Source organism: Aptenodytes patagonicus, chromosome 6 (genome assembly GCF_965638725.1).
Source record: "Aptenodytes patagonicus chromosome 6, bAptPat1.pri.cur, whole genome shotgun sequence".
Classification (NCBI taxonomy): domain Eukaryota; kingdom Metazoa; phylum Chordata; class Aves; order Sphenisciformes; family Spheniscidae; genus Aptenodytes; species Aptenodytes patagonicus.
Window position 1 is genome coordinate 59,059,630 of NC_134954.1, and position 27,998 is coordinate 59,087,627.

The 27,998-nt window shown below is 51.9% G+C and overlaps 1 protein-coding gene across 1 annotated transcript; it reads left to right on the top strand.

The window, feature by feature from the left end:
- Nucleotides 1-7,600: 7,600 nt before the first annotated feature.
- On the top strand, nt 7,601-27,974 carry IGFBP5 (insulin like growth factor binding protein 5). Its single transcript, XM_076342880.1, has 4 exons — nt 7,601-7,954; nt 26,574-26,800; nt 26,975-27,094; nt 27,507-27,974. The coding sequence occupies exons 1-4, from the start codon at nt 7,624-7,626 to the stop codon at nt 27,636-27,638; spliced, it is 810 nt and encodes a 269-aa protein (XP_076198995.1). The 5' UTR covers nt 7,601-7,623; the 3' UTR covers nt 27,639-27,974.
- Nucleotides 27,975-27,998: the final 24 nt, after the last annotated feature.

Below are 27,998 nucleotides of genomic sequence, written 5' to 3' on the forward strand. Positions count from 1 at the left end.
AAAGGCCATTGATGTGTTTTCATTACTCGGAAGAAGAAGAAAGCCAGAAAGAAAACAAGTGGCAGGACAGCCATTAGAAAATAACTATGAATAATTATAGAGTCGGGGTAAGGGGAAGTCCAGGGAATTACTTCAGGGATATAATCATGAGCCCACATCCAGGCCAGTTACTGGTGGCTAAGAAGAGGATGTATCCAAACAGTGTTTGAGGGCCCCTCTGGTTTGGGTCCACCTCCCTCCCGTCTTGCATGAGCCTGCGTCCCCATCACAGAAACTATTGTCGCCAGTGTCTCAGCAGGACCCCAAAACACTACATGCATTCCTGACCTTACAGCGCTCTGCAGACCTTCAGGGATGAGGCTCCATGCATGTGTCTGGGACAGGATGGAGACAAGATATTTTCCTCTCACAACGGGGAAGCTGAGGGTCTAAGCTGCAGCCTGGATTAGATCGGTGAGGATCTTAATTGTCCTTTGAATAACACAACTGCTCTACTCATTGCGGGTATGTAATGAAGGCAGCTGTACACAGGCATTCCACTAGCAGGAAACTCTGCAAGAAATCGAGGTGTGATAGTCAAAGGGAGAAGAAAGGAGAGTTTTCCCTAGTCAAAAGGGCCATAAGTGGGAACAGCCAGTTCTTCCCATCCCCACATCCCAGAGTAGTTTGGATGTCCCTGAGAACTTCTGTGGCACCTCAGCAGAAGAGACAGCCTGGTTTCTGAGCGCTGTTCAGAGTCAGGCTGTAGGGGTCACATCTCCTCATCTCTAGAAAGCCTCCAAACCATCCATACTCACTCCTGTCAACGGTGCAGCCAGACACCCACCCATGGGGCTCTCCATGAAAATTACACCTCCCTGCCCTTTGGAGAGGGGTTTTGCTGTGTTCCTGGTGGTGATATCGATTCAGACAAGAACATTTCCAGGCAAGTGGCAATGCAAAAGGAAATTAAAATCCCAAATCCATCTTGGCTCATGCATAGAGCAGGAGGGAATCGAGAGTGGTTGAAAGATGAAAAAAGAGAAAAAAAAAGTAATCAGCAGGGCCCAAGAGGTTATTTTCACACCAACTCCTCAGGTGCTATGCAAAGGTTCAGGAATGAACGTGCACAGCATCTTGGAGGGAGCTGATGGTCACAGTCAGGAGTCATCTCTTCCAGGTAAAGCACTTCTTACTGCCAGTTCACGGGGCCAGGCAGCAGGTATGTGATCACGGAGGCAGAGGGCATCCCACGTCACACCCAGCACACCCTGTAAGGGACCTCTGGATTCTCGGTCAACTCCAAGCATATTTTCTACACTAAATCATTATCGTGATGCTCACAGCAGAACCTGCAAAACCTTACAGGGCAGAAAGAAGCATCCTTCTGAGGACAACTGCTTCTTCCAGGAGATGCCCCTCTCCCACCACAGCAACAATCTATTGTATTTCTGGGTCACCCATCACCATGGCATCCATCTGCACAGCAAGGTTTCTAAAGCTCCTTAGTCTATGCCAGAGAGACACAGCAACGCCCTGTATTTTATTGCACTACAAGGTAAATAATTAGACAATACCTCCAGAAGACAGCAGGCTGGGGCATCTGTTCAAGTTTCTCGGAGACCATCTGAATTTATACTCTTCCTTTTATTTATACCATTTTTTCTTCTGGTTATTGATGATGTTTCTCATTTGTTTTTATTAGATGCAGGTGTTTTCTGCACTTCAGCTGGGAGCACTTTCCCTTTTCAGCCAATTCCAGATCTACTTTGTGTCTCGGTCACCTTTTGACTGTGATACTGGAGAGGCAGAGAAAGAGAGAGGAAAAAAGAGAGAGATACTGGTTTTTGCTGCCTCAGCAGATGTGTGTTAAAGTGTTTTAGTGATTCAGCCAGTGCGTCTGCCTGAGGCCAAAGGAGAGGCATTGTCTGAATCTAAAACAATTAATAACAAAAAAAGAATGTGGGCAGCACAGAGCAGGGGAAGGTGGAGGTGGAAAGCAAGCGAATCACAGGGATATTTCCAGCTTGCAGAGCGCCTCAACAAGATCTCCAACTGCTTTCAAAGAGAGCCCTTTAAACCCACCCAGTCCCCTCCGAGATACAGAAGCCTCATCAGCCCTGTTGCGCTGATAGGGGAAACTGAAGCTGCTTTTGCAACTCATCCCTGGTCATCCAGAGTCTCTGGAAGAGGGCCAGCTTCCTCCCCAGAGCCAGACTGCACTTTCCCGATGCCCCAGGGAATCATGACCCCATATGCAGGCCCGTGCCCATGGCACTCGTGGCTGGGGGGGTGGGAGAGTTGCAGCACCCACTCGTTGCTGGGCCATGCACGTCTGCTGGGAGGGACGCCAAGCCACTCGCCCCACACTCAGGAACCATTCTCAGGTCCTTCGAGAGCCACCAGCAATGCAATGACCTCTGCTCTCCGCTCCGTCCGGGAAGGTGCAAAGGGGAACCTCTGTTGTCTGCTCATGATGAAACATCTGTCTTTTCCCCGTTAGCAGAAGAAACTAATTTTGTCTGTGCTCAGGCAAGAGGAATTTGTCCCCTGAGCCATTTCTGCCTCTATCATTTAAACATCCAGTACAGCCTTTATGCTTCAGTCCTCATGAAAGACTCCGAGGACCTCCTGATGCTCAGGATCTGATGTCCCTCACTTACTGAATCCCCCCACCTTGCAAGCTGACTCAGGTGGGCCACAGGGAGATGGAGGCACCCCAGTCACCAGTCACCGCTGGAAATCTTGGCAGCGGAGCCTTGATAATGTGAAACAGAGCCAACACAGCCCCGCAGAACACCCAGGCGCTGATCTGGTGAGGGGAGACTCCATTTCTACATGCGGTTTAAAATTGATACCCCCATGAGGCATGTTAGAAAGCAAAACATTGATGCTGTCTTCACTGGAAGCATCGGTTGCTTTGTTTTTTTAATGACACAGAAAGCTGCTTGCAAAGAGATAATTTCATTCAGCCTAGCCCTTGCTGGATGTGGAAGGAAGTCCTTGGAGGTGACTCTCCAACGTATCCAGTATGCCACCTAGCCCTCGCTAGCTCTACTACACCCACTACTGTGGGACGGGCTGCTCGCGCCTGCTGGAAAGGGACTCCCAGCATGAAGCCGTGAACAATTGTTGGGGTTATCATTGCAAGTAAGAAGGCACTGTCCAAGGGAAGGACAAATATCTTGGGAAGAAATCACATTTTACTTCTGACACTCAACCCGGTCTCCATGCAAAGTGAAATATCTTGTCAATATCTGCACCGCCTGCTGTTGCCCATCTTCCCTTTCTGCACTGCAGTCTCAGACTTGCCCCATCAGTTCCACTTTTGCCACTTGCCATTTTTCCCTCCAAGGATGAAATATTGGCTTTTTTTCATAACGATGCTTCAGGCACCTGATTTCACAACCTGCTGCTGTTTTTTAATACTTGCACATGAAAAAAAATTATACATTCTCCTGTATAACCATTATTTTGCTAATGAGTTTCAAATCTACACAAACTGGACAGTGGTTTTGGAAGAAGGAAAGAAAAATCTCACTCTTGTATCTGTGATTCAGCTCTTAATCTTTCTAGATTGCCTGAACTTGTTTGATGTTCTAAGTGCCTCCAAAACACACAGATTAGCCCAAACTGATTAAAGCGTATGTTCCATCCTCTTTATCATACCTAGGAAACTCAGTGCTTTTGCACATTACAGAGAGTGTCGTAATGAAGTGCGATGTATCTGCGATGTAAAGAACGGTAACTGCTTTCCAAATAATTATTTCTTTTTTTGCAACAGAGCCATATGTAACACATGGAGCCTATAGCAATGAAGTATATTAGAAGACACTGATAGAAACCTTGGTTTCCTCTGAACGCTCTCTGTTCACTCCCCCAAAATAAGAAAGCATGTCTTATAAGCATAAAGCATGATTGTGATCTCCCTTGGAAGAGCGCAAGCCAGGAGAAATGTGATTTTTGTTAGCTGCAGGCTCTCATACAGCTCACAACCAGCCGTACGCTGCACACTGCCCCGTTGCTTTCCCAGGGTAGTAGTGTTTTTCTGGAGCATCAGTGAAAGATGCCAAAAAGATAGCCCTCATAAGGAGCATGGACCAGGCATTCATCTACAACTGCATCCTGACTGCTGGGCTCAGTGGTTCAATGCAGGTGGTAGCCCCAAGATCCCCATGGCTGAGGCTACTTCAATAATGTGGGAGAAAACCCACCATCAGGGCACATCTCATGGCTAAAACCTTGTTGTCTTCTGGTTGAGGATATGATTCAGTTTCCAGGCGCGCTTTCGTGGATGAAGGTCCTTGCAGCACAGCGTAGGAGTGAAGTGAGGGTGGCTGCTAGGCAACTTCACACCACCTGGATTTTGGCCCCCTCTGAAAGCCCAGGAGAAAGTTCCTGGGCAGACCTAAATTAGAGCAGCTTCCCCAGGGATCCCTCGCAGGATCTCTGCCCCATGGCGATCCAGCCGTGCCCAAGCCCCCTATGCCAGGGCTTGCAGCTGGGCTCAATGGAGGCAGTTCTCTACACGCCTCACCATCTTGTGTGTCGCAGGTTGGAGCGGGAGTGAAACCTCCCCTCCACCCCTCTAGATATCTTGCTGTCCCTGTACCCCCATATACGGGGCACACTGTTTCTTAAGGGGTGGAGGAGAGAAAGAGGAAAGCAAATTCTCTCCTGCCTTAAGACCTCTCACAAAGTGTTTCCAGATCTCCAGGTGAACAGTGCTTGCTCTCTGCCTGGTGCTATTTTCTGCAAAGCACCCACTCAGACCGGCGGCAGATTCTCATAAAAATGAGCGGCAGGATGCAATTAATATGCTGTAAAAGTCATAAGTGTCAACTGGAGAAACCATTTAAAAACGCTTCTAGATAAAATCCTAGGGGGTGGCTTTTCTTACCTTAAGGTTAACTGTGGTCTAATCAGAGATTCAGGTAGTATTAAATAAATTAAATAAAACCTATGGAAAACCTCTTGGTAGAAAGCAAAGCAAAAAAAAAAAGCTTTGAAATGTGGATTTCTTTTTTGAAAGGGGGGGGGGACAGGAGGGAGTTGATCTTTACTACAGAGTCCACGTGGGGCAGGAAGGCAGTAAAACAAGGAACACCTGAGAGGTGCAAAAAAAGTCTTAAGCTTGGAAAATTTGGAGAAGATGGAGTTAATGCTTTTAAGCAACCACCCGTCCTCTTACCATAGATAAGGGTGCATTCTAGTGGCAAAATCCATGCAATGCAGCTGCACAGATGACTGATCTAAAAAGAAACCTGGGGAATATGAGGCTTTGGAGGAGTGTGTGCATATGTGGAAGGGGGGTTGACTTGAATCGCATGTAAACCTCACCAGAATTGGCTGATCCCTTTTAATTTCCCACTCCGCTGGTAGATAACCCTGTGCTTGTGAGCGAACTCCCACCCCTTCGCTCAGCCATTCCTCCCGGCTGGGTTCAGCTCGTCCTTCTGCTCCAGGTGTAACATCCCGGTGCACAGCTGCCTGGGCGGACCACGGGGCTGCACACTGCAATTTTGGAGATTCCCTGCGCCATGCTTCCAGCTTCCCCCCTCCTCGCAATGAATGAGCACTGAGGGAGGCAAGTGCGAAGGACCACAGCCCGGAGAGCTGTAACCCTTAGGAATGCAGCAGTGGAACAAAAGACAACAAACCCCAAGCTGTCCAGGACAGAGGATGAGCATTGCAAAGCACTTTTTTTTTTTTCTTCCTTCTCCCTCCCCACTTTGTGCAGGGCAAGAGGCAGGAGAAGAATGAGCTAAAACGTGCAAATTGGACTTCACATGGCAAAATTCCCCTTGTTTTCTGGCATGCCCGAAGCAACAGTGAACTTTTCCAAAGAGGAATCTAACACAGTTCTTACAAGCAGCCCAGCCCTCCCTCCTGCTCACTGTCCGGCTGTGTTAACCCTTACTGTTTGGGGGTGTCAGGGGCACACCCTGGCACTGGGCAAAGCCTCACTGCGTTTTTACCCCTCACCCGGGGCAGAGGGGCAGGAGAGCTGGGCACCCTGCACACACAAAGGCTCCTTTCCTGGACCAGGGCGGGCAGGAGTGGCTCCCTGGCGCTCATCCAGGCATCTCCCTGCTGTGCTCACCTTTGGAGCTGATGGGAAGGTGTGTGCACCGGCTCCCCCTTCTCTGAGGGTGCCCAGTCCACCAGCTGCCCAGGCAGCAGATGGGGGTCCATGCCCCACCAGCACAGGGTACAGTGTGCAGGATCAGGCCCTGCTAACACAATCTCCCCCCTTCCTCCCCAAACTCAGAGCCCTGACCTCTCCCTCCCAGACTCCCTGCAGCCCAGGCTGCCCTGCAACCCAATTGCAATCACTTTTCTCCTTTTTTTTTTTCTTAAACGGTGAAGATCTGAACTTCCCCCCTCCCCATCCTCGGCTTCCCCTTCCCCCTCCTCCTCCCCTTGTCTCTCCTCATAATATTATCCTTGATCACTGCCCGGGGTTTGAAGCCCAGAAGTCAGAAGCTGTGCACCCCACCCCCACCGGCTCGAGTGTGCACTGATAGGGCCCTCGCTGCTGGCACCTAGTCAAGCTGAGGTGTCATTGGGATCTCAAATTGCAGCTAGGGGCTGGCAGGCAGCCAGAGGCAGTCTATTTAAAAGACAGCCTGTTCTGCAGTATTCAGTCTCTTTAGAAACTTCTCCAGGGGAAAAGTGTTGGGAGATCTACAAAGTGGATTTTTTTTCCCTCTATTTTCTTTTTTTCCCCCCCCTCCCCTTGTTTTTTACCGCTCCTCTGCAGACTTTGCAACAAAACACTCCAACTTTGCAGAAAACTTTTCTTTTTTCTTTTTTTTTCTTTTTGCCCTTTTTTTGGCTTTTTTTTTCCCCGGTTTTTTTGCCTTTGCAAATCTTGGAAGAGGAAAGCGGGAGGGTTGAACAGAGCCGATCGAAACACAACTTGCTTCATACCAAGCTTCCCAGCAGCTCGCTGCGTCGGGAGAGACTTTTTCTCCTCCTGCAGAAGAAGAGAGAGGGAAGGGGAGCTTTGCATCCCCTCTTCCTTCTCCTGCGCCCCCCCCCCCGGCCCCCGATTGCTTCGATGCATTAATAGCAGGACACTGGTTTTCAAGGAACTTTGCTCCCTTCCCAACCTGCCTCCTCCTCCCAGCCCGTTGGGAAGCGCGTGTGTGTGTGCGTGTGCTTCTGCTTGTGCGTGAGTGTGTGAAATCGTCGTCCCACCTCCCCAAACCCCCCTGCTCCCCCACGCCTCCCCCTGCAACCTGTAGGCTGTGCAACCCCTGCAGGCTTTTCTCCCTTTCCCCCCTTCTTCCCTCCCCCTCTCTTGTTGCGCTCCCGCGGATCGCGGTGCGAATCCCCCCTTTCGAGGCGAGAAAAAGCTGAAAGAAGGAGAAAAAGGAAAAAAAAAAAAAGACAAAAAGCAAACCCAGACGGCCCCCCTCTCCCAACGCCAAAAGCAGGAGGGTCTCGCACCCCGAGAATAAACCCCAGAGTGGGGCGCCTGCAAGAGGGGCTGCGCTTTCCGACCCTTTTCCTTTTTGAAATTTTTTAATTTTTTTTTTTTTTTTGCCCCCGAAGGGGCAAGCGGAAAGCAAGCGCCGCCCGCCCCCGCCCCCGCCGGCGGCAGCCCCCCGCGCCCCGTCCCGCAGCATCCCCGCCGCGATGCTGCTGCGGCTCCTGGTGCTGCTGGGCGCCTGCCCGGGGCTGTCGCGGTGCCTGGGCTCCTTCGTGCAGTGCGAACCCTGCGACGGCAAGGCGCTGTCGCTCTGCCCGCCGCCGCCGCTGGGCTGCGAGCTGGTGAAGGAGCCGGGCTGCGGCTGCTGCCTCACCTGCGCCCTGCCCGCCGGCCAGCCCTGCGGCGTCTACACCGAGCGCTGCGCCCGCGGGCTCCGCTGCCTCCCGCGCCAGGGCGAGGAGAAGCCGCTGCACGCCCTGCTCCACGGCACCGCCGTCTGCCTCAGCGAGAAGAGCTACCGCGAGCAAGCCAAGGCCGGTGAGTGACCCCCGCTTCTCCCATCCTCAGCTTCCCGGGTGCTTTTCTGCCTTGCCGGCCCCTTTTCCATCTTTCCGCCTGCTTTTTCCACCCCACCACCATCTCCCGGCTGCATTTTCCCTCTTTCCGAGGGCTCTTCCATGCCCCTCCGCTTGCTTTTCCGCCTTTCCGGCTCCCTTTCCATCTTTCCGCTTGCTTTTCTACTCCCTCCCACCGGCTGCTCTTCCCTGCCCCCCCGGCTGCTTTCCCACCCTTCCGGCTGCTTTTCCATCTTCCCAGGTGCTCTTCCCTGCCCCCGCTTGCTTTTCCGCCTTCCCGGCTACTTTTCCATCTTTCCGCCCGCTTTTCCATCCCCACCCTCCCCAGCTGCTCTTCCATCCCCCCTCCCCCACCGTGTGCTTTTCTGCCTTCCCCGCTGCTCTTCCATTCCCCTCCACCACCAGCAGCTGCTTTTCCATCTTTCTGGCTACTTTTCCATCTTTCTGCCTGATTTTTCTCTCTCACACACACATATACACACCCCAGCTGCTTTTCTATCTTTCCAGCTATTTCCCCATTCCTTCCCCTCCCCACCCCCTCCACCGGCAGCTTTTCCAAGCCCCGGGTTGCTTTCCCACTGCTTCTGCACCACCACCGCTTCCCCTGGCTGTTTTGCCATCCCCCTATTGCTTTTCCACCTTTCCAGCTACTTTTCCATCTTTCCGGCTGCTCTTCCACAGCCCTCCCAGCTGCTTTTCCATCTTTGTGGGTACTCTTCCATCCCCCTAGCTGTTCTTCCATGCCCCCTGCTGCTTTTCCCATCCTTCTTTCCATCCATGCCCTGGTCAAACCTCCTGTTGCATCATCTCACAGCCTCCCCCACCCCCCTTCCATCATCACCTCTGGGTTGTCCCATCCCCGATGGAAAGCTTTTCTTCCCCCACCTCCCAGATGCACCCTCTTAGTCCCAGCTGCATCCCAGTCCTTCCCCGGTTGCATCCTTTACATCTTTCCTGCATCCCTGTCTTCATGCTCTCCCTGACCCCTTTGTCTCACCATATCCTCCACCTTGCTCTGGGGCCCGAGCTGGCCTCTGCAGCTTGAGATACAAGGGAGGACAGGGCACCTCCTTGCAACCATCTGCCCCATTCCAAAAGTCCTCAGCCCCCCCCAGATTTGTTGCTCAGCCTCTGGCTTTCTCCTTGCGGTCATTGCAGCCTGCTCTTCCTGGCTGCCCGCTGCTGGACGTCTTTGTTGGGCAATGAGTTTTAGCCCAGGGAGGTGCAGGTGCATTAGGGACAGGGAATCTATGAAGGCAAAAAATAATGATGGTGTTGCTAATAATCAGAAAGAATAGGTTAAAAGCAAGCATGAAGGCTGGCATGGTAGCAGCAGTGCAAAGCCAAGCTTCTGAAATGCCTGCACCTTGCACGTGACAAAAGCACGAAAGAAAGTGCTCCTTCACTCTGGCACGTGTTAAACTCCGATTTCTGGATCCTGCAGCTTGTGCAAGGACATTTTCCCTGTATTCTTCCAAATACATCTGTATTTCTGCCACGGCGTGAAGGGGAAGCAGGGAGGATGTCTGCATGTCCAGGGGACCAGGGAACCACTTGGCAAAAAAACCCCAGAAACAAGCCCCCCGCTTTTTTTTGGTCCATGAAAAAGTCATTTTTGCTTGTTAGCAAGCTTCTGCTTATACCCGCGCAATGGGAATCAGTTTCTCTTTTCTAGCACCTAATAAATCTTCATGCTTTTATTATTTTTCCCTTTTGCTGCTTGCAGGCAGTGGTTGTGTTGCTACACTCCATCCTTCAGAGCAAAACCAAATTCTGTGTGTATAACTTCCTCCCTCCCTCAAATGACAACAAATGTCCAAACTCCCTTAAAATCAGCCAGAAACAGCAAAGCTGTGCTTGGTTTTCTGAAGGGGAGCTGGAACAGGCAAGGGCTGGGAGGGGACCTGTGCAGGGAGTGGAGGGTGAAGCCAGGAGCTGCGTTCCTGCCATGAAGCCAGGAGCCGCGTTCCTGCCGTGGAGCCCAGGAAGCCGGGCAATAACCCACTGGCAGCGGAGCTATGTGAAGTATCCTGGAGCGCGTCATCCCTGGTGTTTATTTACTCTGCGCGTGTGTGTGCGCGGTTGGGGGCAGGCAGTGTGGTCAGGAAGGCAAAGCTATGCAGCCAAAACGCAGCGGTGGCTGGGAGAGTGAGTCCAAGGGTGCCCTGTGCAGACCGAAGGCACCCGAAAAAGCTTTGGCGCTTGGCTCCCAGCGTGAGTCTCCTTTTGTTCCACCTGCCTCACTCTTCCCAGGGAAACTGGTCTTTTGGCAGGTGCTTTGCGTGAAAACTTTGGCCAGTCCTCTCATAATATTGTTGCTTTTGGTTTTCTTGGGATGGGGAGCACCCGTTGAATGAACAAGGAGAGGGACAGGAGAGAGGTTGCAGGTTTGTTGCAAAACTAACTCCCTGGCACTACCTGCACTTCCAGTTTGGACTCCCCGAGCACTGCAGGGGTCTCTTTTTGACGGGTTTTGTTTGCAGCTGGGAGATGAGCCTGGATCGGAAAGGCTGCTGCAGGAAGCCGCAGGAGACCGACAGGCTCCTCTTGAGATTTGCGCGATTGCAAAAAAGAAATAAAAAATAAATCAGGAATTCCTGAGGACGGGAGAGGGAAAAAACTCTCTTGGCATTCGACTGGTAGCGTGTGAGAACAAAGTATATTTTCATAGGCGTGTTTCTAAGCAACGGGGCAAGGAGAGAAATGAAGTTTGACTTGAACTTTCTGGCCTCTGCCAGCTTGGCCAGCAGTGCAGGGACCGTGTGCTGGGGAAGCTGGCCTGGCCCTCCGATCTATCAATGACCAAAATTGGCCCTGAGCTGCGAACCGCTGAGAAAGAATCAGCACTCTGCAAAATAAACTATGTGACAGTGGCGAGGACTAGATCAAACTGCATTTCTATCTATTTCTGCTCTTGCACTGGCCGAGTTTAAAATCGCAGATGCTTTCCTCCTTATAGTCGAGGTGGAGATGCAACAAGCAGTATTGCAAGAGCCCAAGCCTGGGAGGCTGGGCTTGGCTCTCCTGTAGACCAGATGTCTTGCCTGAGGACAAGATGCTCCCAGGTACCGTGCCTCAGTTTCCTTATCTGTAAGCTGGGCACAGCGGTACTGAGAAACACCAGAGCTGCTGGGCAGGATGTGCTCCTGGTTTGCGGAGAGGTCAGAAATGAGAGCAAGCGTGGGATTAAAGAGCTTTGGTAAGGCTCGTTTTAAGTAGACAGATGTGTAGGTACTGACAGGACGATCCCTGTAGTCCTTCCTGGCACAACACTCAGACACCGTCCTTTACCGAAAGCCAAAACATCACAGCTGTAATTGACTGTTCCTGGTAAAAAAACATGAATGAGCTTCATTTATGGCATAGGCTGCAGGATTCTGGGTTTTCTCTGTTTTGTTTAGGTTTCCTTTGAAATACACCACGTCTTTCCATTTTTCTCCCCCGTGCTCCCGCCAGACTTCCTTCTGCTGAGACAGCAAGGTCAGGCCAAGTGCCGGGGAGCGGAGGGCACAGATTGGAGCCTGCTGCCCTAAAAAGGCTCGTGGAAAAACAAAGGTTGTCAAATATTTTCTTCTCCTCTCATTCCTGCCCTCTTTCTAGAAAGCGAGCAAGACTTGGCAAGTTTCCTCACGAAACCGTGAGCCAACGATAACCAGTAGGGGAAAGGGGGACGTGGAGAATTAGCCCTAAGAAAATTGTCTTTGCTGCGTCAGCTGGAAGTAGGCAGAGGAGGAGTGCTGCCGAGCCCAAGTTTCCTGCGGCTCATGTTCGGTGCAGTCCTTTATCCGTCCCCAGCGTATTCCCCCACCCCGTTTCTCCTTCCCGTTCGGGGATGTGGGGCTTCAGGGGCGAGCGATGGGGACGCGGCGGGGCAGGTGGGCAGCCCCGCGCCGAAGTCCAGGGCGAGGGTGAGGGTTAGGGCAGGGGTCGTGGGAGCGGGGCGCTTGGGACACGCCGGCTTGCGAACATGTATCGCTCGGGGAGGGACCCGGCTGGTGCTGAGCAGCAGGTCCTTTGTGCAAAGCAGCTCCCGAGCTGTCAAGGCGAAAGCTAGTAGCAACAGGCCTGCAAAGCCTCGGATCTGAAACAGGAAAATCTCCATTTTTCTTTTGATCTGAAGTTTCAACAACAATAACAATATATTAAAAAAAAAAAAAGAGGGTGAAATCCATCAGGTGCCAGCAAGAGAGCCGGGTTTCTGTGGTGTGTGTGTACGGGGGAGGGAGGGATGGGGTGGTTCAAACAGGAAAGGAGGGGCCTTGGCTGGAAAGATTTTTCGGCAGCCTGGTTTCTAAGGAAGGAGTGAGAATATTAAGTAGTTGGTACAAATGAAATTCCTGCTGGGTGCCAGCAGAGTTCACCGGAGAAAAGACGTGGCTCTGTGCGTGCGTGTGTGCGTGCATGAGTGATAGAGCTGGTCCTGAGCTCCCGCGCAGTGCTGTCAGCCTGGACCCGCTCCAGGTGAACGAAGGCAGCTCCTCCAGATCCTGTACCACTGCAGTGGAAAACAGGGGCTGGCCTTAAATGGGAGCCTCTGCAGACCTGAGGGATGCTGGAGGAAGGCTGTGTGCCTCCTTGTGTCGATATTTAAGCACCAGCATCCTGTGCCCAGATGACCGTCGCGGTTTTGGCATGTCGGTGGCATGAGCAGAGTCACGTGCGACTGGAAGCATTTGCATGACTACGGGGGGAGGTGTCCCGTCAGGCTCAGAAAAGAGGGGTAGGAGAGCTCGGGTACATTTTGTGCCAGCTTCAGGACAGCCCCTGGTTTCTTTTGGTTGTGTAGTTTGCCACACGTGTGTCAGGGCAGCCAGGGAGGAAGGAGAGGAGGAGAAGCAGCGAGCGGGTGCTTCCTCGCACAGAGCACGGTGCTCTGCTTCCTCCTAACGTCCGCTGGAAGTTTTACCCACGCTGGATCGAAAGGCGTCGCAGATGTAGGAGCAGCTGTGGGAGCTGTTATAGCAGTGGTGGTTCCCAGCGCTCTTCACCCAAACTGGAAAGCCTGGGAGCAGTCTGGGAAGGGAGGCAGGAACGTCAGCCCCTCTGGGGCTCATTCTCCTCTGCTCAGCAGGGTGAGCTGCTAAGAACAGTTGCAGCTCATTTCACCTGTGCTATGTCACAGGGGAGATAAAAGGGCCCATGGCACAGCAAATCCTGCCTATTTTTTTACCAAGCACTTAGTAGTGCAAATTCAAGGTTGGACATAAATAAAAGCAGAATTTGGCTGGAACATACCTGCCCCTCGATGTGGGCTGCAGAGCAGTAGGATTAATATGCATAAGGAAGATATGCATGTGAGCATATGCACACATGTACCCGCCCACGCATGCCTGCACAAGCAGTTAATGTGTGCAAACACACACACGGAGCATGTTTGTCTCTGGAGGCAGAATGGTTTCCAGGCAGCACACACAAACCTCTCTTAGGTGCAGTGGTTCTGCTTATGACTGGCACATCGGTATTTTGCCGTCAAGATCAGATATTGGCGTACAGACCGGCCTACCCTATCCATCCACTAAGGGCTGAGAAATGAGGTGCAGCAGGTGAGCATATCAAACAAGGGGCGGCAAGGAAGGAGACAGAGGCAAAATATTCCTCCCAGCCAGCTGTGCGGATCCGAACTCAACCCCTGTGTTTGGAGGTGGGTTGTATTTTCTGGATGGACTAAGTCCATGTTAGTTAAATACCCTGAGAGATATCCCAGTGAAGGTGTGGATCGGTTGTGGCTTGCAGAGGGCAGCTGATCCTGCTGCCACATGCCACGGCTGGAGGACACGTGTAGGGGGCAGTGGTGCCTGGTGGCATCAGTAGAGGAGATGGCACCAGGGGCACTGGATGTGCTGGGACCCTGCAAACTTCTCTTTGCCCAGGCAGCAACAACTGGCCTTTGGGAAAGCAGGAAAGAAGAACTAAATTGGGAAAAGATGGCAAATTTGCTGAAATGTGGGAAGCTGAGGGCAGGAGAAACAACCTCCAGTGTTGAGGAGGAGGAAGCAGCAGGACTTGAAGACATGGTGCATGCAGAGGTCAAAGATGATCCAAAGAGTTTGGCCTGGGTGAACTCACTGGCAGCCAGCATAATAACCACCTAGTCATTTGTAAGGATATTTTTTACAGGTAAAAAGATAGATATTATCTGTTTATCCTCAGGACAGGTGTAGCCAAAGCACAAGGAGGCTCTGCTGGTGAGGAAGAGAGGGAGCCCTGGCCCACGTGCTGCGATCCTCTAAGACCTGGACCCCCCAGGCCCATTTAGCGAGAGCTTTCATGCCAGGTCTCCCTGCGGTGATGTGCAGGGCTGCCCATGGGTCACAGAGTGGGGTGGCAGCTCTGCCAGCGCTCCCGGATCCCAGGGCTGTCTATTTGAGATCACTGGGCATGAGTCATGCTTGATGCCTCTGCCCATCCGGGAAGGGTCACGTCGTATCTGGTGATGGAGGAGTGAAATTCTCCATCCTCTCACCACTCAAGCGCCATGAGACACTCTCTATTCCTTCGGCTATGTAGCCAAGGTAACTCTCAGCAAGATGTTGTTTTTGACGTGGCTCTTTGATGCTAGTGATCTGAGGGGACCCCTTAGTGTTTATGTCAATCCATGGCTTGCAGTTAATCCCAGCGGAAGCCAGTGTAATGTGTTTGCAGAAATTTGGGACTCTCAGTGGTTTCATGGGGGCAGATTTGCTCTCAAGGAAGCCATTTCTCAGCATGTTTTGGTGGATGTCCTGTCTGTTTATGATGTTTCCAGGACAAGTGTGCTAACTGCCCATCAGTTCATGTCTTTTAACCATCAGCTTCTGGCTGAGAGACCACACCTGCCTTAAGATATGCCTGCAGAGAGACTCTGGTCAACAGGCTAAACCTTGAGGAGGCATTTAAATTTATGCCTGTGGAGTCAGTGGGAACTTCTTGTGTGTGTTTGCGTAAAGCCTTGCTCTCACTATTGCCCTTGTTCTCCAGACCCCTCTGATATTCCCATAATTTTTCCCTGTGCCTCCACCCTTTTGGTACTGCCTCTTTCACACAGAATGTGGAAATGGGGTGTCAATACCCCCCACAGCAAACTGGCACATCGTTCCCTATTAGCCTGGCAGGGCTTGATCCTGCAAGATGCTGAGCACCTTTTCACTAGGCCCAGAGCATCACAGGCTTTCAGGCACCTAATCCCCTTCGTGGGAGCCAGCTACCTCAGTCCTCGAAGGACTGTGAGGCCAAAGCTGAAGAGGCTGTTGGCTTCAGTAGGATGGGAAAGCTCTTAGCAGCTGCCTGCCTTGAGGGCTATTATTGCAGTTTGGTTTGTTTGCTTGTTGGATGGACACAGCTGGCTCACTGATGGAGATAATTGTTATGTTGATGGAGATAACTGGTCTGGTTGCTATTTAAGGGCAAGAAGGTAATCCTGACAGATACTTAAGGAAATGATCCCCTAGCTAAACAAGAGAGGGAATGTATCTTAAAGGCAACTTTGGGGGCAAAGTTGGCCAATAGTCATAACTCTTTTTGTAGAAAACCATTAGAAATATTTTCTTTTTCCAAATTCAGATGGGATTCATCCTCAGAAGACAATTAAATCAACAGACCCATTTATTATTCATGCTTAAGAAATCAGATGTTATGCATTGCACTAATGATGAAAATCTAGTAATTAAATAAGCCAGTGAACAACTATGGATCCTGGCTTCCACTTTTTAATTTAAAGGAGATGCTGGAAAAGAAAAAAAGTTTTATTAGGGAGGGACTGCATGTCTTATACCTGTCCAGCAGTCAATTATGGTGCTGCCACAGTCACATGTATGTCTTAATACATCTTAATAATGTCTAAACACAAAGTGACAGTCACTTTGCTTTCACTTGTGACTCCTGCTTTCCTGAAGAAATAGCAGAAATGGGTGAAATTTTACTGCATCATTTCATAACCATTTCAGTGTTCAGCTATTTGGCTTTGTAATAGCAGAGGCAGCTTGAGGTTGCAGGAGAAACAACGAAGTGCAACGGGGATTTTATCATTCCAGAAAGGCTCCGGACCTGTGGCAAAGGGTGATCAGTTGTCTTTCTTGGAGTTTCAGACCCCAAAATGGAGGTCTGCACCCTTTGCTCCATCAAGGGACCCGTATATTTTTTTAACATTGAAAAGCATCTTTGCATCATGTTGGACCAAAGGGAATTTGTTAGTGTATGCAGCGGTACACTGCAGGGAGGAAAATGGCTAGGAGAGGCAAGAGTCACCTGTTAGGATCAAGCTTGGGCAAGTTTCTGCTTATCAATATTGTCAGAGTATGAACATCAAACTTCTGGTACTTTTTTGTGGTACTACTTAGGTGGACCGAGAGATTAAATAATAGCCAGGCCTACTCCAGGCGAAGGCTTTCTGAGAGAAGGAGCCATTAATAAAGTAGAAGGGAGTCCTGAAGGCAGAGGTGGAAATCTCATCACTTGGAGCTCATAAGTCAGGTCGGATGGTACGTGTGACTATGTGTCATCTGGTGCTGACACAGAGATGAGCAATGGATGATCTCACAGATCTTTTCCATCTGGTTTAAGGCAGAGCTGTGAAAGTCAGGCTGAAGGCCTAGAAATTAATCCAGGCTAGGCTGGAGGTTGCAATCACAGCTTCACGCCTGAAATACTTGTGGTGTTGGACCAGTTCTCGTCCAGCACCTGACACAGGTGCATCTCCAGACTTCACCTGATGTGCCTTTATGTCTCTCTGGGGCGGGCAAAAGGTTTGGCTTTCTTGGCTTTTCCAGTTACTGGCTGCTGTTGAGGCTGACAGAGGCCCTCAATAACGTAAGTGAGGATGGATCTTGTGATGGAGACCACCAGCCTCCAGCGGGAGCAACCTCTCCCAGATTCAGTTCCAGTAGGCCAGTTGTTAAAAGCTTCTGCTCTGTATGAAACTAAATCAGATTCAACACCCTAGCTAAAAGGCAAAAGCCACCTTCATCCATAAGCAGGCCAGAGAGCTTAGCGTAAACTGTAGTGGCTACACCTCTGGTAGGACATCCTGTTCTCGGGATCATCTCTTTTAATATACAGGTTTCCTCTTAATTGCACATTGTTCTCAGGGTAAAATGCTACAATATCCACAGTGATATCCCAGCTTTTGATGGCTGCCAGCAATACTTCCTGGTTATGGTTCTCTTTCTAAGGCCTTCTTAGCACCTGGCTCTACTATGATTTGTCACGTTTGGGTTTCAGTGATCAAAATAGTGTCAGCGTCCTGGCAGCATCCTGCTTTCAAGTCCAGGTTTCTTGACATCTCATGTATATTGACACCCACCTTCAGCTGAGTTTTGGAGACAGGCCCCACATAGTCCAAAGGGGCAAAGCTACCTACTCTTCCTCCCTAGTGACGTTTCCTCCACCACTGCTGTTGAGCTACCTCCATCCGAAAAGATCCTCCTTGTCCCCTTCTTTCTCATACAATAATGATAGTTGATGGGTGCTATTAGGCTTCTCTTCCAACCCATCATACCTCCTTCATTCCTAAAGACATAGAGAGATTTTTTTCAGGTGATCCCTTCCCACCTGGTGGCCAGATGAGCAGTTCACACCCTTTTGTTTTCATTCAGAAGACCTGAAAATATGTTTGTTTTCTAGGAAGGGTTTTCCTGTCTTTTTGCCACAGATAAACCGCACGGAGAAACTGCTGGTAAACAATTAAATGATGCTTGTCAGGAGCTGCTTTAGATTTTCCTCACCTTTACTGTCAGTTAGGCAGAGACTGTCATGCAATCTTCTTCCCTGAGTTTTCCTTTTTTGCTCTTTTCTGCTCTTAGTTCCTTGGCAGCCTGGTAGTTTTTTTGCTGCCTTTATTACAACCGATGGAATCTGCCACTAAGGTGGCTTTGTTGGGAAAGATGCAAGACTAAGAAAGACTGAATTATTTCATCCTTTCCAGGAAGGAAAAATACGTCTTGGTCACTATGATGTGGAAAGATGATTTATTTAGATTTCTCTGGGTCATTCTCCAATTCAGCTCTCAGCTTCTGCAGTTTCAGCATACGGAATGGGGAACATCTGTAGTCTCCAGATGATGTGAAGGAAATATGTTTTATCTTCCTATCATCAGTGCATCAGCAACAGGAGCTTCTTGATGTAAATCTAATCCTGAAATACTTCCTTCCCCTCCACTTGCCAGTTCAGTACCCTGGAAGATAACTTTGTTCAGGAAATGTCAGGCTGATACAAGCAGCTATCTAGAAACAGTGCCTGCAATTTTGAAGATGGCGCACGTTGGCATCATTTAATTGCAATGGATGGATGTTTGTTCATCGTTTTACTGGAAGGAGAAACTCCGGAAAGTTTCCCAACTCTTTTACTGGTTAGACATTTTGGGTTCTCTCTTGCACTGAAATGGTTGTTGCTGGAAACCCGAAGTCTCCGGCCATGCTGCCTGTCCACCACAGGCCCAGACCTTCTCCTGAACTTGGTGTGTCCTGTACATGCATTGCTAGCTCCCAAGAGTCCCAAGAGAACTGGTCGTAGCCAGATTTAGGAGCTCTCTGGAGAGGAAGAGACCAGTCAAAGAAAACAGCGAGCCCCAGTCCTTGCTTGTACATCCCAGGTCAGAACCAGCCCAGCCCTCCAGCTGATGCCCAAGCTTGGCACTTCCAGCACAGCATAGATGCTTGGAGCCTGCTGAACTAACAGCTAGCAACGTATAGGGAACGAGCTTACATCATGGAGCTCCCCATCTCTAAACCTGCTTTTTTCCTTGCTCTAGAGAGTTGCTCCTAGGGAGTTTTATTTTGTGGGTGCAGCAAGGAAGGGCAGCTCAGGAAAGTATCATTTGGCACACAGCAGCACAGATCCTTCCTTACGGTTCAAGTTCCCATAGCCGTACCTCTCCCACCTCCGCAGCAGTTGCTGGCACTGTGGAGAAGTGGTGCTGACCCAGAGATCCGTTGCTACAGATAGGCCCTGCGCTTCCAGAGCAGACCAAAACATGAACTGGTTCCCTTGAGAGCTCCTTTCCCACATGCTGAGCTGCATTTCTCCCCCATCCAGCTCTGTATGAGGACACCCAGGTCATCAGGACAATGATCTCCCTTTCCCATGAATCCTTTGTGAACCTGGGGGCAGCCCAAGCACCTGATACTCATGCTCTGCAGGTGAGCCCTGGCTGATGCAGCAGAATCCACATCCGCAGGTTTCTGCTGAGGAGACAAGAATCTCCTGAGAAAGATCTGGTCTTCCAGGCTAGTTCAGCAAAGCCCAAACGATAACTTAAAAAAAAAAAGGCCATAGCATAGCACATCCCTCTGCCATCCATCCTCGCTCTCCGAGGCTCTTCAGGTATTCCTGAGCTGTTCTGAAGCATCCTACTGGGCCTTGGCTTAATAAAATGGAGATAAATCTTAACCTAGGGTTGAGTCCTTCCAGCTGTCTGGCTGCCTTCCCATCTCTTCTCTGAGCTTGGTCCCACTGATCCGTATCCTTCTCTTTATAGGTGTCTCTGTGGGACAAGAGGGTGAGGTCCCAGCAACTTTCTGGCTGGGACAGGGATTTAAGGTACTGGGATATCCCAGAGCTCTCTTCCAAAACCTTGTGTGGCTTTTGGGCCGTGTATTTGGACTCTGATCACGTCTTTGGTAGGTGACTGGTGACTAGTTTTTGTGGGTGCTCCACGATGCTTTGACTGCTAAACACTTCCTTCCACACTCTGCAAATCACAAAGGTGATTTGCTGCCTTTGGCAGCCGTTGAGGTATCTAATTCCCAGTGAAGGAAATAGGGTCTGGGTTTTCTTACCGCTGCTCCCGTGCCTGTGCAGTTTGGCACTGCCACCCACGAGCGCTGCACCACAGGCTGCAAGGGGACCAGTACTGAAGAGGTGGTGGGATTTATCTTTCTTAACTTCAGACCTTTGGAGGCCTAAGTGAGACCATTGGAGTCACGGGAAGAGAGGCTGGAGCCTCCAGAGATACGTTGTTCCACCCTAAAATCGGTGTCCAAGCCAAATGATGGGGCTAGTCACAATTTGGAGGGTGCAGCATCTCTGCAATGACTTAGACATGGAGTTGAGCCATCCAGCAAAGCCCCAACACCTCTGTGTTAGCAGACAGGCGTTATTTGACATAGATCTGTTGTAAATGCCTGTTGCGCATTGCTGGGATTTGGGGGAGGTGGGGTGGCAGTCCAAGCAGGGCTGCTGTTTTTCGGTCCTCGGTGTGTGGTGTCTCCTCCCAGTCTCTCATCGCCTGCGAGCATCACCAGCATGCTCCCTCGCCAGTCCCCACCAGACCGGCCGCGCCGGCCTGCCATCGAGTCCCCACCAAAGCACAAAAGTTCGTCGAAAGTCCAAGGCACATTGCAGCTGGCTCTCCGGCAGCCAACGCCCTGGGCTAGTGGAGGGACTGTCCACAGCCTGCATCCCCAGCCCTGGCTGCTCCTCCTCCAGTGGGTGCCAGATGGCTGGGCGGCCGCCTGAGATCACTGCCTGACTTCACCGGGGCGGTGGTCCAGAGCAGTGACCCCGGCCCCGGGCATCGTGCCTGAGCCAGCTCCGCTGCCCACCCCTGAGAGGCTGTGATGAGGGGCTGGGGGTTGTTCACCGCCACGCTGGGGGGTTGTGCCTGTGATGGGAACATAAATGAGCTGTTCTTCGTTAGGGCGGTGAAAGCTCCCTTCTGTCTGGGCTGATCCTGGTGGCCTCTGGGGAGCTCAGGAATGCTTTTGCGCAGTTGTGCTCTCCAGCTGCCAAAGGGTGCGAGATGAGATGACCCTCCTCGCTCTGCATCCCTTCCCTGCCTGCATTATCCCTTCCCTGCCTGCATTTTGGGAATGCAAACACAGAGGCTGTCCCTGTGTGCTGACCAGGAGGGAGGGATTTTTATTTTCCCGTCATGGTCACAGGTGCAAGTCCAGGCTGGGGAGAAACTTGCCTGCTGATTCCAGGAGGTTTCAGCGTAGGTCAGGCACGTTGCCTCCTCTGGAGTGAGGACAAGTGGGGAGGGCAGCTGGGGGAAATGCACAATGGAGGTTTTTACCAGTCAGGGACCTGAGCACAGACTGTGTAAGACCCAATCTGAAGAAAAATAGGTATATCTCTAACATGATTTGCAAGTGCAAAAGCTGTTTTCAGGGACAGCACTGATATTCCTCCTCTCCCAGCCACAGGGAGCCCAGGGAAGCTGCTTTGCGTTGCCCAGCAAAACCAGTACCATAAAGGATAGGGGAGGAAGGAGAAATGGGAGGATCCTGTCCCTCCAGCAGGTACTGGGAAGAAGACAAATACTGATTTCAGCAATCATTGCCTCTGCCTGCCTGTGCGTGTAAAGTCCAGCAGGAAGACATAAGAAACCGGCATGGGGCTGGGCAGATAATGGAGCCACCGTAGATAGGAGTGTGCAGCTGTTTGTGCTGGGGAGCTGTTACTATGGGCGAAGCTCTGAGGGGGTGTCCGGATCTGGCTCTGATTAGCACTTTGGGGTCCCAATCGATGGGAACTGCAGAAAAATCCCTCCCTCTCTCTCCCAGCCTCTCCTGCAAATTTTTTCCCTTCTCCGTCGCCAGCGTCAGCTGCCTAGGTGTCTGATCCCAAAATGTTGTCCCTCCCCACAAAAAGAAAGCCCAGGTGTCAGAGATCACCCAGCTAGGTTTGGAAAATGCCACGTTGTTGTAAGCAGTGGTGGGACAGAAACTGGAGTCCTCCAAAGACAGCTGCTGCCAGGGCCCAAAATCACAAGGACCCCATTGGAAAAGCAGGGTGTGGGGTCACTTGTGAAGTCCTGCAGCTGAGGATATTCCCTTCATGGGAATACTGAGAGGTGACTCTTCATCCTGGGTGGAAATCCTCCCCCAGTGGAGAGCAGAGACATTGTGCACTGTTGCACTGTGCTGTATAGTGGGAGATGCTGCTCTCTAAACAGCTATGTTTCAGCCCTGGGTAATGTAAGCCTTAATTTCCATCTTGCAGTGACCACCTCTGAACAGAGATGGATGAGTTTGGGGGGCAAAGGAAGGACTGGGCAACTTCTCAAGGTCTCCACCAGTGATATTTGCTGTCGTTCCTATGCTAGAGTTTTAACTGAGATCCCCGTTAAGTCTTTCTCCAACACCTTCCTGCTTAAGTGGTGTATTATGCTGTAAATGATGATAATAATCAAGAGGGCTGTTTATCAAGGTTGTGCTATGGTTGTGTTTGTCCGTCTTCGGTGCATGTGCTTTTTTTTGGGTGTTTGAACAGGACAGCAAGTCCTCTAGCACTGGGCTGTGGATGTAACGAGCATGGTTCATTAGGAGCAGCGGTCAATAGATACTTTTCCTACCTTCCTGCCAGAAACTGATGAAAATGTATTACAAAAATTCAAGCCTCGTAGCCATTTGGAACAAGCTTCCTGCTTCTCTCTGTAATGTCAGCAAGCAGGGAGGCAGTGTTCCCACACGCCTCATGTGTACACACACACCCCCTGTGGGGACCTCACGCATGTCCAAAATGTCTGGAGCACAGAAGCACCCAGGCTGGGTTTTGGCTCAGGTGCAGGAAGGTGCACAGGCTGCTGTGGGTGGTGTCTGTCAAGGACAGCAGGCAGCCGGACAGGATCAATTTGCAGCTTCCCAGAAACTGTGCCTTTTGCTACTCTGTGTCCCTTCTGTAGGGGCTGGGTGAAAGGGTTGGAAATGGTTCCTGCTAGGGAGCTCCCTCCGGCCAGCCTAGAGTGGGGAGAGGGCCCCAAGCCCTCAGCCCTAGGGCAGAGGACAGCCCATGCTCTGCTATGGGTATTTTCTGCCTCCCAGGGCTCATGGGAGCCTGCATGAGTTAGGACATCAATAGCACAGTCCTTCTGGCCTGACTTGTGTCAGGAGCGTCTCCAGATGCTCGCCCCTCTTTCCCTGGGTCCTCCGCGGGCACTGCAGCATCAGACCAGACATGAAGCCATGGGGTGGCTCTGAGTTGAGTTCAGTCTCCTGCTTTGGCTGTAGGGTCAACATCCCCTTGAGGTGCCTACAGCCCAGGTCCCACCTCCAGGCTAGCCAGGAATCCTTGGCTTGGCCAGCAATGTCATTCTTCTGTGTGGACAGCAAGCCTGGGACCTCTGCTGAGAGGTCACCTCCTCCTGAGGAGTGGGGAGAAGGGATGGAGACGTGAGAGCCTCCCACCTCCTGCATCCCGCTGTCCCCTGGCTGGGGACATGGTGAGTAGGGCCTTCCTACCTATGCCTTGTGCCCATAACTGAAATACGGAGATGTAGCATACTCTGCCTCTGCAAACAGCCGCCTGCCTGAAACCCAATCGCCGGGTTGGCAAGGTGGATGGGAGTAGGCAGGAAGGGGCTGCGCAGCAGGCCAGATCCTGACAGCAAGGGAGGAGGAACTCCAGCCTCTTTCCTGAGTCTCAGACAGGCACAATTAGGGCTCATTCGGGGAAACTGGGCATTGCTCCTGACGGCGTCTCCTCGGGAGCAGAGGTGCAGCTGTGCCAGCGCTGCCCGCCATGAGCCAGCCCCAAGGTGGCAGATGGAGGTTAACAAACGAGCTGGTGGGTGAGGTTGGGCAGGTGGGTACAGGGGCTCTGGAGATGCTGACGTGGGTGTCTGGTCCCAGCTGCAGTGGCCAGCTGCAGGTTGATGTGGATGAGCTGGTCAGGAGGCGAAGTGGGGGGACTGCGTGGGTGCTGCCTGCCCCGGCTCTGCCTTTCCCTCTTGTGTTGGCACCGGGAAAGTCCCTCACCAGCTGTGCAGAGCTTGTCAGGAGTTTGTGTGTCAGAGACCTCTGCCCTTCAGTTTGTCAAAATTGTCTTGTTAGTATCAAATTAGGGAACAGAGAGTCGAGTGCATGAGCAGGGACTGCTTCAGCCTTGTTGCTGAAGGAAATTGGGCTATAAAAAACATCAGAGGGTGGAGGAAAGGGATCCCTCCAAGGCATCCATGGGGTTCTCACTGGAAAATAAAGACCCAAACTAGACACCACTGCTGAGCAGCAGATGGAGGAGTCCCACCACAGCCATCCCTTGTTGTATCGCTACTTGAGCAGGGACCTCTGTGTGCCAGGGAGGACGAAGGGGGTCAGTTTCAGGTGGTTTTTTGGCCCTGCAGGAGGCATTGGACTTGGACTGGGAGCTGGGCAGCTTTCAGTGCATGCCAGCCCCCGGCTCCCTCTGCAGAGCACTGGGCTCCCGTGGCTCCCATCTCCCCTTGCTGAAAGAGCTCCACATTAGTCCCTAGCTCGCAGCCCACTCTGGCTGGCTGGCAGCTTGCAGGAAGCAGAAGAATAAGGTGTTTGCAGAGGCTGAAGCTGCTGACCTTATGAGCAGGCTGAGCTACTGCAAACACCCATTGCACCGCGCGTCCTGGGAACTGGACACCCCGTGCTGTTTTTCTGACTGAATCCTTGCTGCCTTGTCTCATTTGTTTGTTATTTTAGGTTTGCCCAGGTAGCTGTGCCTCTCATATTTGTTATTGCAGAGGCAATGAGCTGTGCCCCTCTTGTGTTATTGTAGGGTTGCCTGTGCTGGTGTGAATCCACCCCTCCCCTTAATTACCGTAGGGCAGCCCAGGGAGATGCCCTGGCTCTGCTGTGTCCAGCCCTGGAAGTCGGTGCCAGAGGGGATTCCTGGGACAGACCACAGCGTGTTTCATTGCCATGGAAGGGCTTAGTCACTGCAGATGTCTCCTGTCTCCTTTCGGACCTCGGATTGCTGGAACGTCTTTGTGGCAAAGGATGCTTTCTACTGCACCTCGTATAGTGTCATTTCCTGCGGGACAAGATCATTCCCAATTTAATCAATTTCTTCCCTATCCCTTGTCTGTCATCCCCTTATGATAGAGGAGCCCCAACCTGTGGGGGCCTTTGAGTCCTGCAGCAAGAAAAAAAAAACAAACATATGAGCATCACGGGGCAAAATGGCAAGAGAATCCCATCCTGGGGATACGTGCGAGTCCTGGGGATGGTGCATGGGGTTAGTTGTGTTGCTGTGGGCAGGTAGGAGGGTGCTGAGTCTGGGATGCTGACCCAGCTCTGTTCTTGTGGAAAGAGAAAAAAAAAAGGCTGCTTTAATAAATAAGTGGCTGTGGAAAACTTGGCAATTTTGCTGGGAGAGGGCAGGTCCGCCTTGGCAAGGAGGCAGGGGAGACTGGCAGCTGTGGCAGGCTTGGGTGTCCAGTGACCAGCCTGTCCCCTCGGCCACCTCCAAGGCCACCCCACTGGGGGTGTGTGTGACAGGCCAGTGCTGCCATCTGCTGCTGAGCAGCACGTCTGTCCCCCCTCCCAGGTGTCCCCCAGGCACCCCTGGGCAGCCTGGTGGGGCAGAGCCATCCTCCTCCCCCCTGGGGGTGCATCTGGGCTCCAGGGAGCAGCCGGTCTGCAGGGAGACTCCTGTTTGCCTTGTTGGGGGGGGGGGGTTATCTGCTTTTATTTTCGTCCTGAGCCTTTTTCTTTTGTCCCAACAGTGACGTTGCAATAAGAGGCAAAATTGGTGCCCTGCTATCTTCACCATAGGGTTGCAGGAGGGGATGAGCCAGGTTCACTGGCATTGAAGTCGCAGGAGATACCATACAGGGAGGGATTTCAGCTGCTCTGATGCTTTTCCTCCCGCCGCGGTGGGTTCCCCTGTGCTTGCCCGCTGGCCCCAGCACAAACCTGGCATCAGCACAGGGCTGCTGGGAATCAGGGACTGGGAGACCGGGAGCCTCAGGAGCCTTAAACTCTATTCAAATTTAGTCCAGAAATAACCCTTTTTCACTCCAGCGGCTGTACTAAATGTCACAAGTCATCTAAGTTTAGCCTGTCACCAGCTCTCTCCTATATATAACTGCACAGGGCTCCTGACTGCATCCTGCCAGCACAGGTTACGCTGGGGCAATCCGGGGGGTGTGTAGGAAGGCAACTGCCATGGGCAGAGCCTAAACGTGCTCCTCCCTTGCCGTTGGTACTATCGGTGGCAGCTACGGCCAGGCAGCACTGCTCAGCAGTGTTACCCTGGGCTTTGCCAGCTGCTCAGTGGGTGCCAGTGGATGGGGGCTGGTTTGGTCCCATGAGCGTGGGGCTGCAGACTGAGGACCCTGGAGATCCCAGCACTTGTCAGACGTGTCTTCGGCATTGCTGTCGAAGTGTCTGCCCAATCACATGGTGGCTTTGCTGCGGGATTGACTTTGACTTTGGAGTTGTCTCATCTTTGAGCATCCCTGGCTTTTGCTCTTGAATCTGCAAGGCAAGGTGGGGTGTGAATTTGTCACTTAATCCTCTCACCATGGCTAAAGAGGGGCTTCTCTGCCACATTTTGTGTGTCATCTGGTCTTTTCTGGGTTTGGGATAATGGTCCCACCAGCCCTTCTCCACTGACACGCTGCAAACGATGGTGGCCATGTATGTAGGAGCCCATCCTGATCCCCAACTCCTCCATGCCTTCAGACAGCTTCCTGTCCTGAGCTCAGGGGTCACATGAAAGCCATGCCAAGTCCCACACACTGGGATAAAGCCAGGGCTGTAGGCAGCACCTGGGAAAGGGATTTCTTTGGTCATTTGTTCCCACCCTGCGTGGTGCAAAGATATCCTCTGGGGTCGGACAGCAGGCTCTCTGTGCAAAAGCAAGCCCCAGTCAGCTCATGGAGACTTGACGGTTTGGTACCCCTTCCCTTCCAGAACGGGAGTCCCGAGAGCATGAGGAACCGACCACATCAGAGATGACAGAGGAGACCTACCCACCCAAGGCCTACCGGCCCAAACACGGGCGCCTCTCCGAGCTCAAGGCTGAGGCCCTGAAGAAGGACCGCCGGAAGAAGCTGACCCTGGCCAAGTTTGTGGGCATGGCAGAGAACACAGCGCACCCCCGCATCGTCATCCCAGAGCTCCGGCAAGAGTTTGAGCTGGTGGGTGCTTTCACCTTCCCTCTGCAGGGCTTCTGCAGGCAGGGGGCTGTGGGAGGGCTTTGCCCCCTGGGGAGCAGGTGTCAGTAAGGGGGGACAGGGGACCTGGGTCATTGAAGCTGGAGGCTTGCTGCAGGGTGTTCCCCTTCTCATGCTCCATCTTCTCCCTGTTCGCAGGGCCCCTGCCGCAGGCACATGGAGGCATCCCTGCAGGAGCTCAAGAGCAGCCAGCGGATGGTCCCCCGCGCCGTCCACCTCCCCAACTGCGACCGAAAAGGCTTCTACAAGAGGAAACAGGTAAGAAAGAGCCCCACAGAGGGATGCTTCCCACCCAGCGAGGGTCCGCTGCCCTGGATGGAAAGGATGGAGGTTTTTCCGCTGCTGGGCTGTTGGGGAGGTTGCTGTGAGCATCTCCAGGCACAGTTGTTGGTGGGTGGCCTTGTTGATGGCTCTGAGCACCGGCCAGCCTGAGGCGAGCATCCTGAAGGAGCTGGTATGGGAGGAGGAAAAGTCAGAGAGCCCCGGGCTGGGGTAGCAGCGGGGATGGAGATGTGCTGAAAGCAGAGAGCAGGAGCTAGGTCCTACCCAGGGGATTGCATTGCTGGGGTGAAAGGGGCAAAGCGCAGGGCTGAGCCTGATCCCCAGCGTGAGGGAGCCATGCAGCATCTGGTGGCCAGCTCTTGATCTCTGCCCTTGGGTGTCTCCCCAGTGCAAGCCCTCCCGAGGCCGGAAGCGTGGGTTGTGTTGGTGCGTGGACAAATACGGCATGAAGCTGCCAGGGACTGACTACCTGAGCGGAGACCTGCAGTGCCACGCGTTCGACAGCAGCAACGTGGAGTGAAGTCGCATCCCCTCCCTCTGCCCCATCACTACCTACCCAGGCTCCCTTCCACCCTCCCCTCCGCACCTCCCCGCGCCCCGGGACTCCGATTCCTTTCATCTCATGTAAGAAGAAAAAAAGAAAGGAAAAGAAAAAAGAGAAGGGAAGGAAAAGAAAAAAGAGAAAGGAAGGAAAAGGAAAAAAGAGAAAGGGAAAGAAAGAAGTAAAGAAAGGAGAAGCAAAAAGAGAAAAGAAAGGAGAAAAGAAAGGAAAAGAAGAAAAGAAAAGAAAAGAAAAGAAAAGAAAAGAAAAGAAAAGAAAAGAAAAGAAAAGAAAAGAAAAGAAAAGAAAAGAAAAGAAAAGAAAAGAAAAGAAAAGAAA

Bases quoted from the DNA above. Each gene is read 5' to 3' on its own strand.
- IGFBP5 (XM_076342880.1), top strand. From the start codon at position 7,624: ATGCTGCTGCGGCTCCTGGTGCTGCTGGGCGCCTGCCCGGGGCTGTCG. The intron at 7,955-26,573 runs GTGAGTGACCCC...CTTCCCTTCCAG, and splicing joins CCGCGAGCAAGCCAAGGCCG to AACGGGAGTCCCGAGAGCAT. The intron at 27,095-27,506 runs GTAAGAAAGAGC...GTGTCTCCCCAG, and splicing joins GCTTCTACAAGAGGAAACAG to TGCAAGCCCTCCCGAGGCCG.